The sequence below is a fragment of the Panthera pardus genome, unplaced genomic scaffold, assembly GCF_024362965.1.
Source record: "Panthera pardus isolate Hobbes unplaced genomic scaffold, ASM2436296v1 HiC_scaffold_10, whole genome shotgun sequence".
NCBI classification, from domain to species: domain Eukaryota; kingdom Metazoa; phylum Chordata; class Mammalia; order Carnivora; family Felidae; genus Panthera; species Panthera pardus.
The window spans coordinates 110,464,631-110,479,600 of record NW_026526655.1 but is presented as its reverse complement, the minus strand read 5'-3'; the positions used below and the strand labels follow the sequence as shown (position 1 = coordinate 110,479,600).

The following is a 14,970-nucleotide window of genomic DNA, read 5'->3' as shown; positions in this document are numbered from 1 at the left end:
CTATTTTAGGTCAGTTATTATTTCTTGGAAATAGAAGGTTGAACCTGAGTAAAATGACAGTTTAATTATTTGCCATACTAGATTTGTCATGGAAAATTAAAAGTAAAATGAACCTGGCATTAGGAAAGTCACTCTCAAGCAAAGGAGCATATTCCCAGCCAAGCCTTCCCCCAGCAGCTGCTGTGTCAACCAGCACATGGCTGTGGCCTCTCCTTGGCTCTGGCTGTGTGACCTCAGGCAAGTCCCTTCACCCTCTGAATCTGTCTGTAAAACAGAGGTGTTATTTGAGAACTAAGATCACTCCTGGCTCTACACCCCTATGAATCTCTAGGCGACAGGTCCACAGCCCTGTTCCACTTCTACTCTCTGTGCTAACTTCCTAGTTTCTGGGTTAAGCAATGCTTGGTGGCCAATTAAACACCATTATTTATAATGTGTGCGCAGTGGTATTAAAGGTTTATAGCCTTGTAATATCCACACATATACATTTATGATACAGCTGGACTTTATGAGATTGGCAGATCAAAACAAATACAATTCTGTATTCACAGTCCTCAGAGTGCTTCACATATACAGAAGCATAATGGATAGAATGCCATGAAACATTTACTCTATTACTCTCTAAATAAGAACACTGTGACAAACTCATTCATAATGTACTGAAATAACCAACATGACTAACCGAAGAAATCTTTCATAGAGATGGCCGGATGCCACGGAGAAAATATTAATTATGTCATCTTTATCCTGTTTCACTTCCTCAGTCTTCTGTCCTCCTGTAAAGCCCCTATAACAATAAAGGTAAAAACAAGAACACTTGAACTGCTAGTATAGACACACAGCCCTTTAAGGGGAGAGCTACAGAGACCGTGTTTCCCATCCTATTCCTTCCCTAGAGGGTGATGCAAGGGGAGGTGGCGAAGCATCAATGGCGCCCTGGGAGGGCACAAGGGAGCCAAGCCACCACAGGATAACGAAAAGGATGCTGCCTGCAAGGCCCCACATAGCTTCAGAAACAAACTGAACATAGGCTACTCCACAGAATGCAATCCACTCAATGGAAAGTAAACTAAGCTCTCTGAAGGACAGGCACCATGCAGTAAGAGTCAAGAAGTAACTACCCCGTGGGGGGACATTAACCTCCTTCATTCATTGTGGGAAACACCCATTTACTCTAAGTGGAAGTGCAAGATTTGCTGCAGAGTACAGACTCTGAAAGGTCCACATGGGATTCTTACACTCAAAAGAAGGGAGGGATGGGGCTTATACTTTTCCTTAAAAATATTACTTTTTTTTTTTAATGGTGCCAATTTACCATTTGAAGGAGTCCCAAAATCCAGATTCATTTTCATTAGTTCCGTCACTCAGCAGGTCTTCGTTCACCATGTCTGCCTTCTTCTGAACCTGTAACCATACGTGAGGGGTACCATGAACAGTAGGGGACGAAGCCCCTACTTCCTACAGCCAAGTCTAGGCCCCATAACTCAATCTGGTGCCCATATTCTGGCGAAAGAAAGCTGTGCCGCAGGCAGGCAACGGCCCACCTACAGTCTAGACCAGTTCAACAGAATGATCTTTCACATACCACATTAACACCTCAGGTGATGAGACAGAAACCTCTTGTAATTCAGTAATAATTGTAGTCTGAAAAATGGTCAAAGAACCTCAAATTCAACTGTATAGGAAACAGAGTCTGAGCAAAACTAGCAGCATCATCCACCCAGCTGACAGCTGTTCCAGGGAGAGTGCAGCCCACAGGAGAGCTACCCGTCAGGACAGAGTCACTTCATGCCACAGCCTGTTTTCAGGATTCACCAGAATAAAGATGGGTTGAATCTTCTCACCAGCACAGGGAGCAGTTTTCTACTCTTCTGTGTGTGGTCTGCTTTAGATTTTACTGTGTGGAATGATTGCTTATTCTGTAACACCTTTTACTTGAATTTAAGGCACTAAGAACTTTAAAATTCTGAGACGTGAAAAGAAATGAAATAGGGCTACCAATTACCGTTGTTGAAATTTTCACTGTCATTCTTCCCAGTTTTCTGAGAACAGTCAGCAATAATGTGAATTGTGGCTATGTAAACACCAGAAAATCTGAGACTTGTATTGCTCACTGAGATTACTCAAAAGGTGCAATCTCTCAGTTGAAGAAAACCACAAATGTCTATTTACGAAAGACATTTCACACGTAAAGAAGCATTCTCATAAACCCTACAGTAAAATCCCAAAGGTGAATTAAAGCCTTAGACCAGTTTCTTTTCTTCCCCACCAGCTTTACTGAGAGACAACTGACACACAATATTGTGTAAACTTCAGGCATACAATGTGATGATCTGATATGCATAGAAGCTGTAAAACAATGATCACAGTGATAGCATTATTATCAGTTAAATCCATCTACTTCTAGATAAGAGCTACTGAATGCCAGAATACTGCTACTTTTACCCACTATAAAAGTCGCTGCCTTAGTATTTCCAAGCTCACCTTCACTTTAATAATTTTGCTCTTGAAGTTGTTGAGGACGACAACAACTTCATCAGCATCGGGAGGAGAATCTGTGCCATCATGGCTTCGAGAGAAAACAAAGGGAAAGAGTAAGGCAGATGTTATAAATCACAATTCTTGAAATGCAGTAAGGAGTCTGATATCAAAATGCCATATTTGTCCATCATCTTTATCATAAAGGAGTTTTCCAGAACAAATTATTTTCCCGCAAACTGTAGCAAGTCCCTTCAAATACACAGAAGCACTTGTCAGAATCTCTATCCTTCAAACATTGAGCATTCCAATCAGTCACAGCCCAGACTTTCTTCTTGGGTCTCCCCTTTAAATTACCTTTCAGAGAGTGAGAGGCTCCCAGTGCTGGTGCATTTAACACCTGTATTTACTAAGTCTGAGCCATGTTCACCACCAGCAATAAAGGAGTGCCCAGGGACATGAGCCACTGAACCATCACTGGAAACACATCACTTCTACTCTTTCATGGACAGGTGACAAAGCATGGCTCTACTTCAGAGTTCTGTAAAGTTGTCTACTCTATCCTTCTGCCTGGAGGTACACAATCAGCCAAGTCTAGGCCCTGTAACTCCATCTGGGGCCCATACTCTGGAGGAAGAACCATAAAAAGCTATTTTCAGGCAGATCTGGGGCAGAAGAAGAAAAACTTTAAATTAAAAATAAAATATCCCCAGTCAGTTGTAATGCCTAGAATTTCCAGGTACCAATTTTCAAGATGTTAAGTGCAGAAAGCCACGATAAAATATAAATTCACTGCATTCACTGTCATCCCACAGAGAGCAGAGTTCTCAGGAAAGGTAAGATTCTCATGGGGGAGCATGAAACGCTCCAGAGACTAGGAATATCCAAGAGGAAGGGAGGTCTAGACAGGAGGAAGAAAGGAGGTCTCCACACTCCAAGAGAAGGGGAAAGAATGGCTAGGGAAAGGGCACACAGAAGGCAGAAGGGACAAGGTTCAAAAGAACAAGTAAACTTATGACAGGATTAAATTCTGCAAAACCGTATGTGGAGAAAACATTACTTAGAGGAATGGTATTTACAAAGAATACGTTATTATAATAGCTTCAAGAATCCACACAGCTTTCACAAATGTCGGGTAAGATCTTCTAGAACTAAGATGACACAACAAGAGAGTGTTTTAAGTACAGTCTAATGGAAATCCCTCCCTAAAAAATTGACACAAAGTCTCTTCACAGAGCTTAAAACTAATTTAAATTGTGTTTAGCAAAATTCAGATTACACTTTTTTAAAAGGCTATGTAATTTTTTTTAAACTAATAGCCATTTATAGCAAACCTAAAGGCAGAACCCTGGCTACTGAGGAAATGCTCTGGAAGTACTTCCTTACTACCACAGACCAGGAAAGCCAGCGCTGGCACCCAGATTTCACAGTCACACCTTCCACATGCTGTGCATCTGCGACTCACCCAGCGTGGAGAAATACACTGTCTAGGTAAAAAAGTTTAACTGTTCGTCATTTCTTTTCTCTTTTTTCAAAAGGACTCAATTTCTCATCTACATATGGTTTTCATCGCAGTGACAGAATGATCTGATTTGGAGATACCGCTAGCACAAGGGAAAGACTAAAGAGTGAAACTTAACTATACTTATTACTGTTTATACCACTTATTAAGTAATCATACCCTGCCAATTCTTTTATACTCAATTTCCCAGAAAAACATTGTTTCATCACACATAAATTAAATTCTTATTCCCTGGCTAACTGCCAGTGTAGAACTCAATTCAAGCTGATCCTCTGCAAAATGTTCTGGGAAAAAAAAAAAAAAAGCACCTCCATCACTTAATCTTACCTGTATATTCTATAAATATCTTCAGAACGACCCTTCCTTAATCTGAGAATCCAAGCTCCTGGGTTGGCCTTTAACTGAAAGTAGCCCTAGGGTAAGAAGAAAGACAAATTTTAGTTCTCATCAAAATGCTATTTCTGAGGAACAGTTACTTCCTTTTCTGAAGTATCAGTCACTTATATTTTATGTGTCATGTATGAAGAAGCTACAAAGCTCCAAAACCAAGAAAAATGCTGTCAGCTCATAAGCTATGCATTTGCAGGGGCCAATTTGATTAGAACAGAACATTCAGAATATGCTAGCATTTTTTTTAGGCTGACATATAATTCCAATGTATAAATTTAAGTAAACTTATGATTTTTATATTGACCAAACTGTCAATTATGAACTTTAATCCCACTTATGTTCAGAATGCAAACTGCTCCATCATAAATCATACTGCCCAAATTAGCATGACTCAATACCACCATGTGATGTACTGATGATTATTTACCAGATTGGCCATAACAATGGTATCCACAATGACTGGGTTGGCCGAAGTTCCTAATGTAAACTGCAGTCCTCGTGGGGGCTGGCCTGTGGTAATGTCATAGCAGTGACCTTCTAGTAAGAGGTACTCCAGTTCATACTCAGCGGCCACTATACTATCCACCTGCAATAGCAGAATTAAATCACTTGAAAACTACTTGGCAATAAAAAGAAACAAACTATTGACACATGCAACAACATGGATTTCAAATGCACTGTGCAAAGTGAACAAAGCCAGACATAAAGGGCTGCATACTCTATGGTCATATTTCTAAGAAATTCATGGACAGGCAAAACTATAGTGGCAGGAAAGGGAGGGGACTGCCTGCAAAGGGGCACAAGAGAACTTTCTGGGGCGATGGAAATGCTCTGTATCTTGACTGTGCTGGTGGTCAACAACTGTTTACAATGTTCAAAACTCAGATGGGCTGGAAAGAGGAAAAAAAACACAATAAGGAGGTTTTTGTACAGATGAGAGGATAAGACTGCCATCTCGGAAGGTAGTATTGGAAAAAGCATATTAAAAAAAAAAAAAACCTGCCAAAAGAATGAACAGATGTAAAAGCTAAATAATAAAGAAAACAGAAAAGAATACTACCAGGACTAACTTCCATGAGAAAATGAAAAAATAATGAGAAACAGTGAGAAACCGCAGAGAAAAAATGTAAATTTATCTTGGCCTTTAGGATATAGCTGAAAAGACTGCTATTTTTTTTTTAATTTTTTAAAAAATATTTTTTTGAGAGGGAGAGAGAGAGCAAGCACAAGCAGGGGAGGGGCAGCGAGAGAGGGAGACACAGAATCCAAAGCAGGCTCCAGGCTCTGAGCTGTCAGCACAGAGCCCAATGCCAGGCTCGAACTCACAAACTGCAAGATCATGACCTGAGCCGAAGTCGGACACTTAACCAACTGAGCCACTCTGGTGCCCCAAAATACTGCTGTTCTAAATCCAAATATCCAAATGTATTTGAGGGCTCCATAATGGCATAAAATTCATGTTCCACACCAACTGCCTAAATTAATACTGATACCTTGCAGAATATATAATATAATTGCAAGGTCTTGGGACAGCCTGGCTTTGGCTGATGAAAGGATTTTTTTTATCCCAAGCTGGTTCAGACTTGGCTCTGTCATCCTATCTAATGCTAATAACACACTATTTGGAGCTTAATGTTACTGCTACACTAAATTCTAAAAGTTTAATAAGGAAAGCTAAGGAGTACACCTCTATGAAAGCACCAAGTCCTAGGCTCTGTGTTTTTAGTGGATACAGAGAAACCAGAGAAAGTCTAGGAAAGAACAGCAAAAATTCTAAGGACATGGAAGAGAGCTACTCTGCATCTGTTCTGTGCCTACTTGCACTGCTCTTTAGTGCTTTTTGTGGCCATTTTATAATCTCCTCAGCAAAAGTTCATTCTTCAAGGGCAACAACTCCACTTCCTGTTTGTTATAAATATGGTAGACAAGTTTGAGGCAGGGAATAAGGCAAGTGTGTACACAACACTCACCCCTAACTTAGCACCTGAGGGATTCTTCTTCACTCTAATGATAAGAGGGCTGAGAATTTCTCTAATAACTACCTTCAAGTTCCTGTTCTCCCAATTCTGAAGAAGACAGAATGCACAAACAGGCTTCAATTGTAGAATATATTTAGGGTAGACACAGAGACAGATGTCTTAGAAAGGAAGGAGGCCCTGAATTGCTGTAAGCTCCTTGTAAGTAAAGACCATATGTTTTGATTCCTTTGTTAATACACTCTGAACTAGGTACAGAGAGTGAGGGCTATGAAGAGACATCAGCAAACAACTCTTGTGAGCTCTCGGTCTTTGAAAATGGACTGGGGGAAAAGGACCACTTACCTTAAGTTATATGAAAATGAGTGAAAAAAAGAACAGAAAAACAGAAAAATCACCAAAGCCAAAAGCTGGTTCTTCAAAAATATCAACAAACTGACAAACTTTTAGTGAGACTGACCACAAAAAAAGAGAGGAAGAGCCAACTCACTGTAAGAAAATGCTATAACCAACTGTAAGCCAACAAGCTGTAACCTAAATAAAAGGGATAAATTCCTGAGACACAAAACTGACTTAAGATAGAAAATCTAAACAAATCCACAAAAAGAGACTGAACTGGTAACTTAAATATTTCCCAATTAGGCAAGAAAATTTAAAAGACATCTTGTTTGGAAAGAAAAAAATAAAACTACCTCTATTTGCAGATGACATGATCTTTTATAGGATTGTATACTAAGAACTAAAAAACACTGTTAAAAGAAATTAAAGACCTAAATAAATGGAAAGACATCCCATGTTCATAGATCAGAACACTTAATGTTAAGATGGTAATATTCTTCAAATTGATCTAGGAATTTAATGCACTCTCTATCAAAATCCCAACAGCCTTTTCTACAGATATTAACAAGCTGATTCCAAAATGCAAAGAACCGAGAACAGTCAAAACTATTTTGAAAATGAGGAATAAAATTGGAAAACTCACTTACCAATTTCAAAACTCACAACAAAGCTACAATAAGACAAGTGTGGCCTAAGGACAGACACACAAATCAAGGAAATAGATCTGAGAGTCCAGAATTGAATTCATATTTAGGGCTAACAGATATCTGGCTAAGGTACCAAGACTATTCATTGGAGACAGAACAGTCTTTTCAACAAACCGGTGCTGTGACAAATGGATATTCACACGCAAAGAATAAAGCTATAACCGTACTTCACATCACATACAAAAATTAACTCAAAATGAATAAAAGACCTCAATGTAAGAGTTTAAAACTTTGAAAGTCTTATAAGAAAACACAGGAATAAATCTTTGTGACCTGGGGTTAAACGTTGGTTTCTTAGGTATACGACCAAAAGCAAAAGCAACAAAAGAAAAGGTCATTTAGATTTCATTGAGATTAGAAATATTTGTGCTTCAGAGGACATTTTCCAGAAAGTGAGATAGCTAAGAAAATGAAAGAGATTATTTACCAACCACATATTTGATAAGGGACTTGTTTCCAGAATATACAAAGAACTCTTATGACTCTCTCCACAAAATGGTAAGCAAATTTTTTAAAATAGGCAAAGGATTTAAACAGACATTTCTCCCCAAAGATGATATACAAATAGCCAATATACACATGAAAAAATGTTCAACATCATGGGCAGGAATGGAAAATGGTGCAGTCACCCTTGGAAAACAGTCTGGCAATCCCTCGAACAATTACACGTAGAATTACCATATGATCCACCAATTCTAAGAGAAATAAAAGCACATCTACAAAAACTTGGGACATGAATGTTCTCAGCGGCACTATTTATAATAGCCAAAAAGTGGAAACAACCCAAATGTCTATCAATGAATGGATAAATAGAACATGGTATGTCCATACAGTATTACCTGGCAATAAAAAAGAATTAAATACTAATACATGCCACAACATTGATGAATCCTGAAAATAATAATTTAAAGTGAAAGAAGCCAGTCACAAAAATGTACGATTCTCTTTAGATGAAAAGTCAGAACAGGCAAATCCAGAGATAGAATGTAGATTAGTGGTGGCCAGGGGTCAGGGGGCATGGGAAATGACTGCTAATGGGTATGGAGTTTCTATCTAGCGGTGATGACTGCAAAATTTGTGAATATTCTAAACCTACTGAACTATATATACTTTAAAAGGGTAAATTTTATGATATGTGAAAAAATCTCAATGAAGCTGTTAAAAATACAATCACACATGAACACGGACATCTCAGAGTCCTGCCTGACTGAGATCCAGTCTGTTCAGTCAGAAACTACCACCACTTCTTAAAAAAAAGTTGTACACATGATTATATACATAGAAGCAATGATATTCTTACCTCTTCTAAATAAATATTATCAAGATCATATGGTGTTCTGACAGACTCCACCATCCAACTCTCAGGTGTATTCAAATTCAGGGTGAACAGAGGAGACTGTGGCATATCCAAAAATTTTGCTATTGGACCCTTAGCAAAGCTATTGTCTGGAGTGAAAGAAATTTCTGGTTCTAAGACGTAACGGTAAAAGCTGAAATTGGAAAGAAAAAAAAATTGAGCCTTTTTAATATACCCACAGTCCTTAGGTTCCCAGGCATCCACACAAATCAAAACAAACTATATTTGGAAAGGTAGCCCCCCACACTGGGAAAAGTGTTTCCAAAACCATCTCTTGACCTAATTATGCCTCCTGTGGTTGTTGCAGATGCAAGATAAGGGCATGAGGGACAGAAATGAGAGGAAAGGTCATTCTTTCTGGGACTGCTAAGGGTGGCTGCTGTTAGAGGCACAAGATTTCCTAAGCACATGTTTCCCTTCAATGAGAAAAACACTTATTTTTCTCTTAAACACAAAGTCCTAAATGGTGACTGGGTTCTCAGATGGGCCCTGGAAACACTATGCATAATAGTTTAAACATTTCTCCTGTTCAAGGACAACAGTGGAAGCTGAGAGCCATTGAGTGACTTTGAAACAATATCTGAATTCACTTAGAATGTAATTTATAAAACACAGCACATTTACATATAAGGAATTTCCCACAGACCCAGAAGGTGCTACCCTATTACTATTAACTGCTTTTTATATAATTTTTTTCATAAATGACCATTCCAAGGTTTAGACAACACACAGCTAAGCCTGCCCTCCTCAAGACACATGCAAATGGACCTCACCAAGTTTCCTCTGACAAATACACTACAACTTGAAATAATTCTGCTCCACTTTTAAGATAAAAAAAGACAGGCAAGTTTCTTCTTGCACCACAGCACATTTTTTTAACTATGTAAATTTAATAGCTACATTGATCCAAATGTTTAAAATTAAACAATGACATAATTCTGAGAGAGGGATGGAGGCAGGGAAGAAGGAAGGAAGGAAGGAAGGAAGGAAGGAAGGAAGGAAGGAAGGAGGGAGGCAAGAAGGAAGGAAGGAAGGAAGGAAGGAAGGAAGGAAGGAAGGAAGGAAGGAAGAAGGAAGAAGGAAGGAAGGAAGGAAGGAAGGAAGGAAGGAAGGAAGGAAGGAAGGAAGGAAAGAGGAAGGCAGGCAGGTAGGTAAGGCAAGGCAAGGCAAGGCAAGGCAGGCAGGCAGGAAGGAAGAAAAGAAGGAAAGGCAGGAAGGAAGGAGGAAGGAAGGAAAGAAGAAGGAAGGAAGGAAAGGCAGGAAGGAAAGAAGGAAAGGCAGGAAGGAAAGAAGGAAAGGCAGGCAGGCACACACGGTAGCTTGGGTTAACGCCACCTAAATGCTTCCATGCCCATGCTAAGTTCTCAGAACTTCTGATTAAAGCAGAAATTTAGCAAAACTAAACATTCAGTAAATGATCTTTTCAAACATGAAGTCCAGCTATAAGCCCATTTGATCCTTAACACGCAATACCAGCTTTCAGATTTAGTACCACATTTTCAACTGATTTCTTAAAGAGCTTTGTTTTACCTTTTTAAAGGCATGTCAGAAAGTTTTGACTGGCAGTTCATAAACACTCTTAAATTCATGTTGATCAGCTGGGTTAAAACCTAAAAGTGCAAACAAGAGACAAAACACATTTTCCTACAGGGAAACTAAATGATATTTGAGACAAAATATTTACATTTTCTCTTCAGAAATTTATCACTCTGACACTGAGTTGAGAGAACACCTCTTAATATCTCAAGAAAGACAGAAAGAGAATAATAGTCTGCAATGGAGAAATTTCTGGAAATCACAACTCTGGGGCACAATCTAAATCACACATACATTTCATTTGGCAAAAACATAGCAAGTGGGCTACTGCAAATTACTGTTCCCCATGTGTTGAGGCAACTGATGGATAATGGAGAGCTGTCTACAGAAGGAAAATTTTAAAATTTTTCTAATGTTTATTTATTTTTGAGAGAGAGAGAGACAGAGCATGAACAGGGAAGGGACGCAGAGAGAGGGAGACACAGAATCTGAAGCAGGCTCCAGGCTCTGAGCTGTCAGTACAGAGCCCGACGCAGGGGTCAAACCCATGAACTGTGAGATCATGACCTGAACTGAAGTCAGGTGCTTAACCAACTGAGCCACCCAGGCACCCCTACACAAGGAAAACTTTAAAGGTTCATCAGTGCAGTTTACATACTACAGTGAGAAAAATGCATATATATACACACACCCACAAAAAGGTTAGCTGATTACACATCAATAAAACTTTACCTTAAAAAAGAAATACAACTCAAAAAAAAAAAAAATGTTGAAGCAACTGTATTTTTGGCAGAGCTCCTAAATTTTCTTAAAACTGTAGTATCATATACAAATGTACAAGACATGCTACAATTTTTAAATTGCTAGTTTTAAAAAAGGAAAATGATAAAGCAACATTTATTTATCTTTTTACCTCTTATTCCTTACAAATCAAAACATGGCATAAATAAAGTTAATTAAAAGACATCTTGCTCTGGGGCGCCTGTGTGGCTCAGCTGGTTAAGCATCCAACTTTGGCTCAGGTCATAATCTCACAGTTCGTGAGTTCAAGCCCCATGTCGGGCTCTGTGCTGACAGCTCAGAGCCTGGAGCCTGCTGTGGATTCTCTGTCTCCCTCTCTGTCTCTGCACATTCCCTACTTGTGCTCTCTCTGTCTCAAAAATAAATAAACATTAAAGAAAAAAAAAAAAGACATCTTGCTCTAAATAGGATTTTTTTTTTTAAGTACATGAGGAAACCAACCAAACTTGTACCAACATCCTAAGGTTAGAAGGATGTTTCCAGAGCCACTACCAATTTGTATGAAGACACTTGCTCTGCCATGATGCCCTGTGGCATTTTCCAATGCCCTGTGAAGATAACTACGGGAACAGTAAGACTCTCAGAGAGTCACAGGACCTGTAACCACTTCAGATAGAGATGAGAACAGCCTCGGAAGCCATGCCTACCAAGAGCAACGGGGCAAGTCTCTGTGCTTCTCTGGTGACAGGGTCAATGACAGCCACGACGTCAAAGTACGTCTCCCCTTCTTTCGGCCTCATTTTAATTGCACTACAGAGATCAAAAAGACAAAATGTGAATCTCATGGAAAACAGGAAACAAAGTTAACTTTGTTTTTTTAAGGCCAACATAAGCTATCAGCCCTCTCAGCATTTCCAAAAACACTTTAGATCTAAAACAATAAGGCTACATGGTGGTTAACTCTGTTATTACATCTACCTCAAAGTTTGCAAAACCTGAAGATTCAAATTCACTCAAAATGAACCAAAAGATATGTGTTAATAGAAGAAAACCAGCTTGAAATTGTATTTAACCGAAAACTGCTAAAAGCTGATGTTTGTTTTTGACAATTACAAACATGCCAATATTTTTTTCTTGACAAGAAGGGTATGAGGAGAGAAGAAATAACGGATTTTTTAAATACAAAGAACATTACAGAAAACTTGTGAGAGAAAAAAGAAAGAAGCATAAAATCTTGCCACCCCAACCCAACCATTCTGTGGCATTTTTCTCTGTAGACCTTCTCAAATGCCTGTATAAAGATAGTAGCAATTTTATAACAATTTCCTTCCTTCCCCCACCACCTTATGATTTTTCCATACTGTTACACATCAAATATCCTGAATAGGAAAAAATCTTCTATTTACCCTGTGAATCTGCCATGTTTACCCAAGCTATTTCTTATTGCTGGACATTTAGATGACTTGCAGCCTGTAACTTCGTACATACACTTTTTTTCACACTGGAAATTTTGTTAGGGTGAACAAAGTCCTAGACATGAGATTACTGAGTCACAGGACACAAATATTTTTCTGGATGGGGTGTCTGGGTGGCTCAGTCGGTTGAGCATCTGACTTTAGCTCATGTCATGATCTCACGGTTCGTGGGTTCAAGCCCCGTATCAGGCTCTGTACTGACAGCTCAGAGCCTGGAGCCTGCTTCAGATTCTGTGTCTCCCTCTCTCTGCCCCTGCCTCACTCGACTCTATATCTCTCTCAAAAATAAACAAACATTAAAAAAAAAAAAAAAAAAGAATATTGCCAGTTTTCTCATTTAAAAATTAGCAAAATTCAGGGCACCTGGGTGGCTCAGTTGGTTAAGCGTCCAACTTCGGCTCAGGTCATGATCTCACGGTTCGTGAGTTCGAGCCCCACGTCGAGCTCTTTGCTGACAGCTCAGAGCCTAGAGCCTGCTTTGGATTCTGTGTCTCCCTCTCTCTCTCTGCCCCTCCCCCACTCGTGTCTTCTGTCTCTCAAAAATGAATAAACGTTAAAGAAAATAAAAAATTATTTTTCTGGATAATATGTACTGTTAATCACAAGTTCAGAAGAATTAAGCCAATTTACAAGGATATTAAGTTATACATATTTTGTCTTAATAAGTAAAAAACAGCAGCTGGTTAGATTGCAATTTGTACCCCCAAGATTTCTGGGGGAGAACCTGCATCTTCCCATCTGTGGTTTCCAGCTACACAGCCTCCCTATGAAGTCACATTGACTTAGATGACTTAAAAGGAGCAAGAACTTCTGATACATTTTGAAAAGGAATAAAGGTGAAAGAATTCCAAAACACATCCAATTTTCCAAAATCTTAACTGGTCAAATCAGTGCCTATCTTTGTGCTGAACAATGTTTTAATGTAGTTCCGGCGCTAACCACTACTATTCTGTGCAAGAATATTTACCCAGTGGGACGAAAACAAAAGTACAAAATAAAATGTTAACTAAAAAAACCGTGTAAGTATAGTTTAAATGGTGATGAAGGTTATTTCAAATCCTAACAGCTTTGGAAATAACCATCGGAACAGCTTTGTGCCTGTATCAAAGCAGATGATTTCAATTTTTGACAAAATTAACAATTTCAGCCGCCAATAATTATTCTAAAATAACTGTTTTTGGTTTTTTTTTTAACTCTAATACAGCTGTTCTCAAAATGTGGCTCCAGACCAGCAGCACCAGCTTCAGAAATCATCTGGTTTCTAACAGATTCTCCATTCTAGCCTGGATCAAACAGTCCAGTCAGATTTGATCCCCACAAGGACTGGATATCAGAAAGCATGGGTCAACTAAACCAAAGTCCAATCTACCCCAGACTAATTAAATTAGAATCATAAAGGAGCAGGAAGCAGGCATCTGTATCTAAAACCTCTAAGGTTTTAGTGGTATATCTAGATATATCAAGATATATAACCTGCCTGGCTACATATATCAACTGTAGAGGTTCTTTCTAAAGACAAGTTGGGGCGCCTGGGTGGCTCAGTCGGTTGAGCGCCGACTTCGGCTCAGGTCACGATCTCGCGGTCCGTGAGTTCGAGCCCTGCATCGGGCGCCTGTGCTGACAGCTCAGAGCCCGGAGCCTGTTTCAGATTCTGTGTCTGCCTCTCTCTGACCCTCCCCCATTCATGCTCTGTCTCTCTCTGTCTCAAAAATAAATAAACGTTAAAAAAAAATTAAAAAAATAAAGACAAGTTAATCTTAAGTCTAATCATGAGAAAACAACCCAGACTATGGGACATTCCACAAAATAATTGGCCTGGACTGTTAGAAAAAAGGGTCATAAGAGACAAAAAAACAAAAAAACAACAACAAAAAATAAAATAAAAACAAAAAGCAGGGAACAGTTCTGGATTTAAGGAGACTACAGAGACACACAGCAAAGGACTGCAATGTGTGATCTGGACCAAATCAAAGAACAAAACCGTTTTCAAAGGTCATTACAGGGGCCTTAGAGAAATGTGAATAGGACTGTGTGCTACTTACTATCACCGTATCAAGGCTAAATCTCTGAAATATGCTAATGGTTGAGATACCCCAAGTGTTCAGGAGACACATGCTGAGGAATTCAGACATGATGTGTAATGATGTCTGAAACGGACCTTCAAATGGTTCAGGAAAAATGTGAGTGCGTGTATACTTGTACACAAACATATACATTGTATATACTATACATACATACACGACCCAAGGTAGATGACAGATAAATGTGGCACAATGTTAACAACCAGTGAACCCAGGTTGAAGATATTTGGGTGTTCACTGTAATAATCTTTCAACTATTCAGCAGCTTTGAAACTTTTCAAATAAAAAGCTAAAAAAAAACAAAAGGCAAGAACTTCATAATACTAAACTTATTTTTATTTTATTGAAAACAAAACCATTTTCAGTAA

The 14,970-nt window shown here is 38.9% G+C and overlaps 1 protein-coding gene across 2 annotated transcripts in view; it reads right to left on the bottom strand.

Annotated features, from left to right (window-relative positions):
- UGGT1 (UDP-glucose glycoprotein glucosyltransferase 1) overlaps positions 1–14,970 on the bottom strand; it is a 108,517-nt gene that overhangs the window by 18,541 nt on the left and 75,006 nt on the right. For both annotated transcript variants that reach the window (XM_019469494.2, XM_019469495.2), the window contains 8 exons: positions 11,754–11,856; positions 10,300–10,379; positions 8,713–8,902; positions 4,818–4,976; positions 4,328–4,413; positions 2,485–2,569; positions 1,316–1,404; positions 683–787 (listed from right to left, as the gene is read on the bottom strand). In XM_019469494.2, coding sequence (XP_019325039.2) covers positions 683–787; positions 1,316–1,404; positions 2,485–2,569; positions 4,328–4,413; positions 4,818–4,976; positions 8,713–8,902; positions 10,300–10,379; positions 11,754–11,856 — 897 coding nt within the window. The remainder of the gene's footprint in view (positions 1–682; positions 788–1,315; positions 1,405–2,484; positions 2,570–4,327; positions 4,414–4,817; positions 4,977–8,712; positions 8,903–10,299; positions 10,380–11,753; positions 11,857–14,970) is intronic.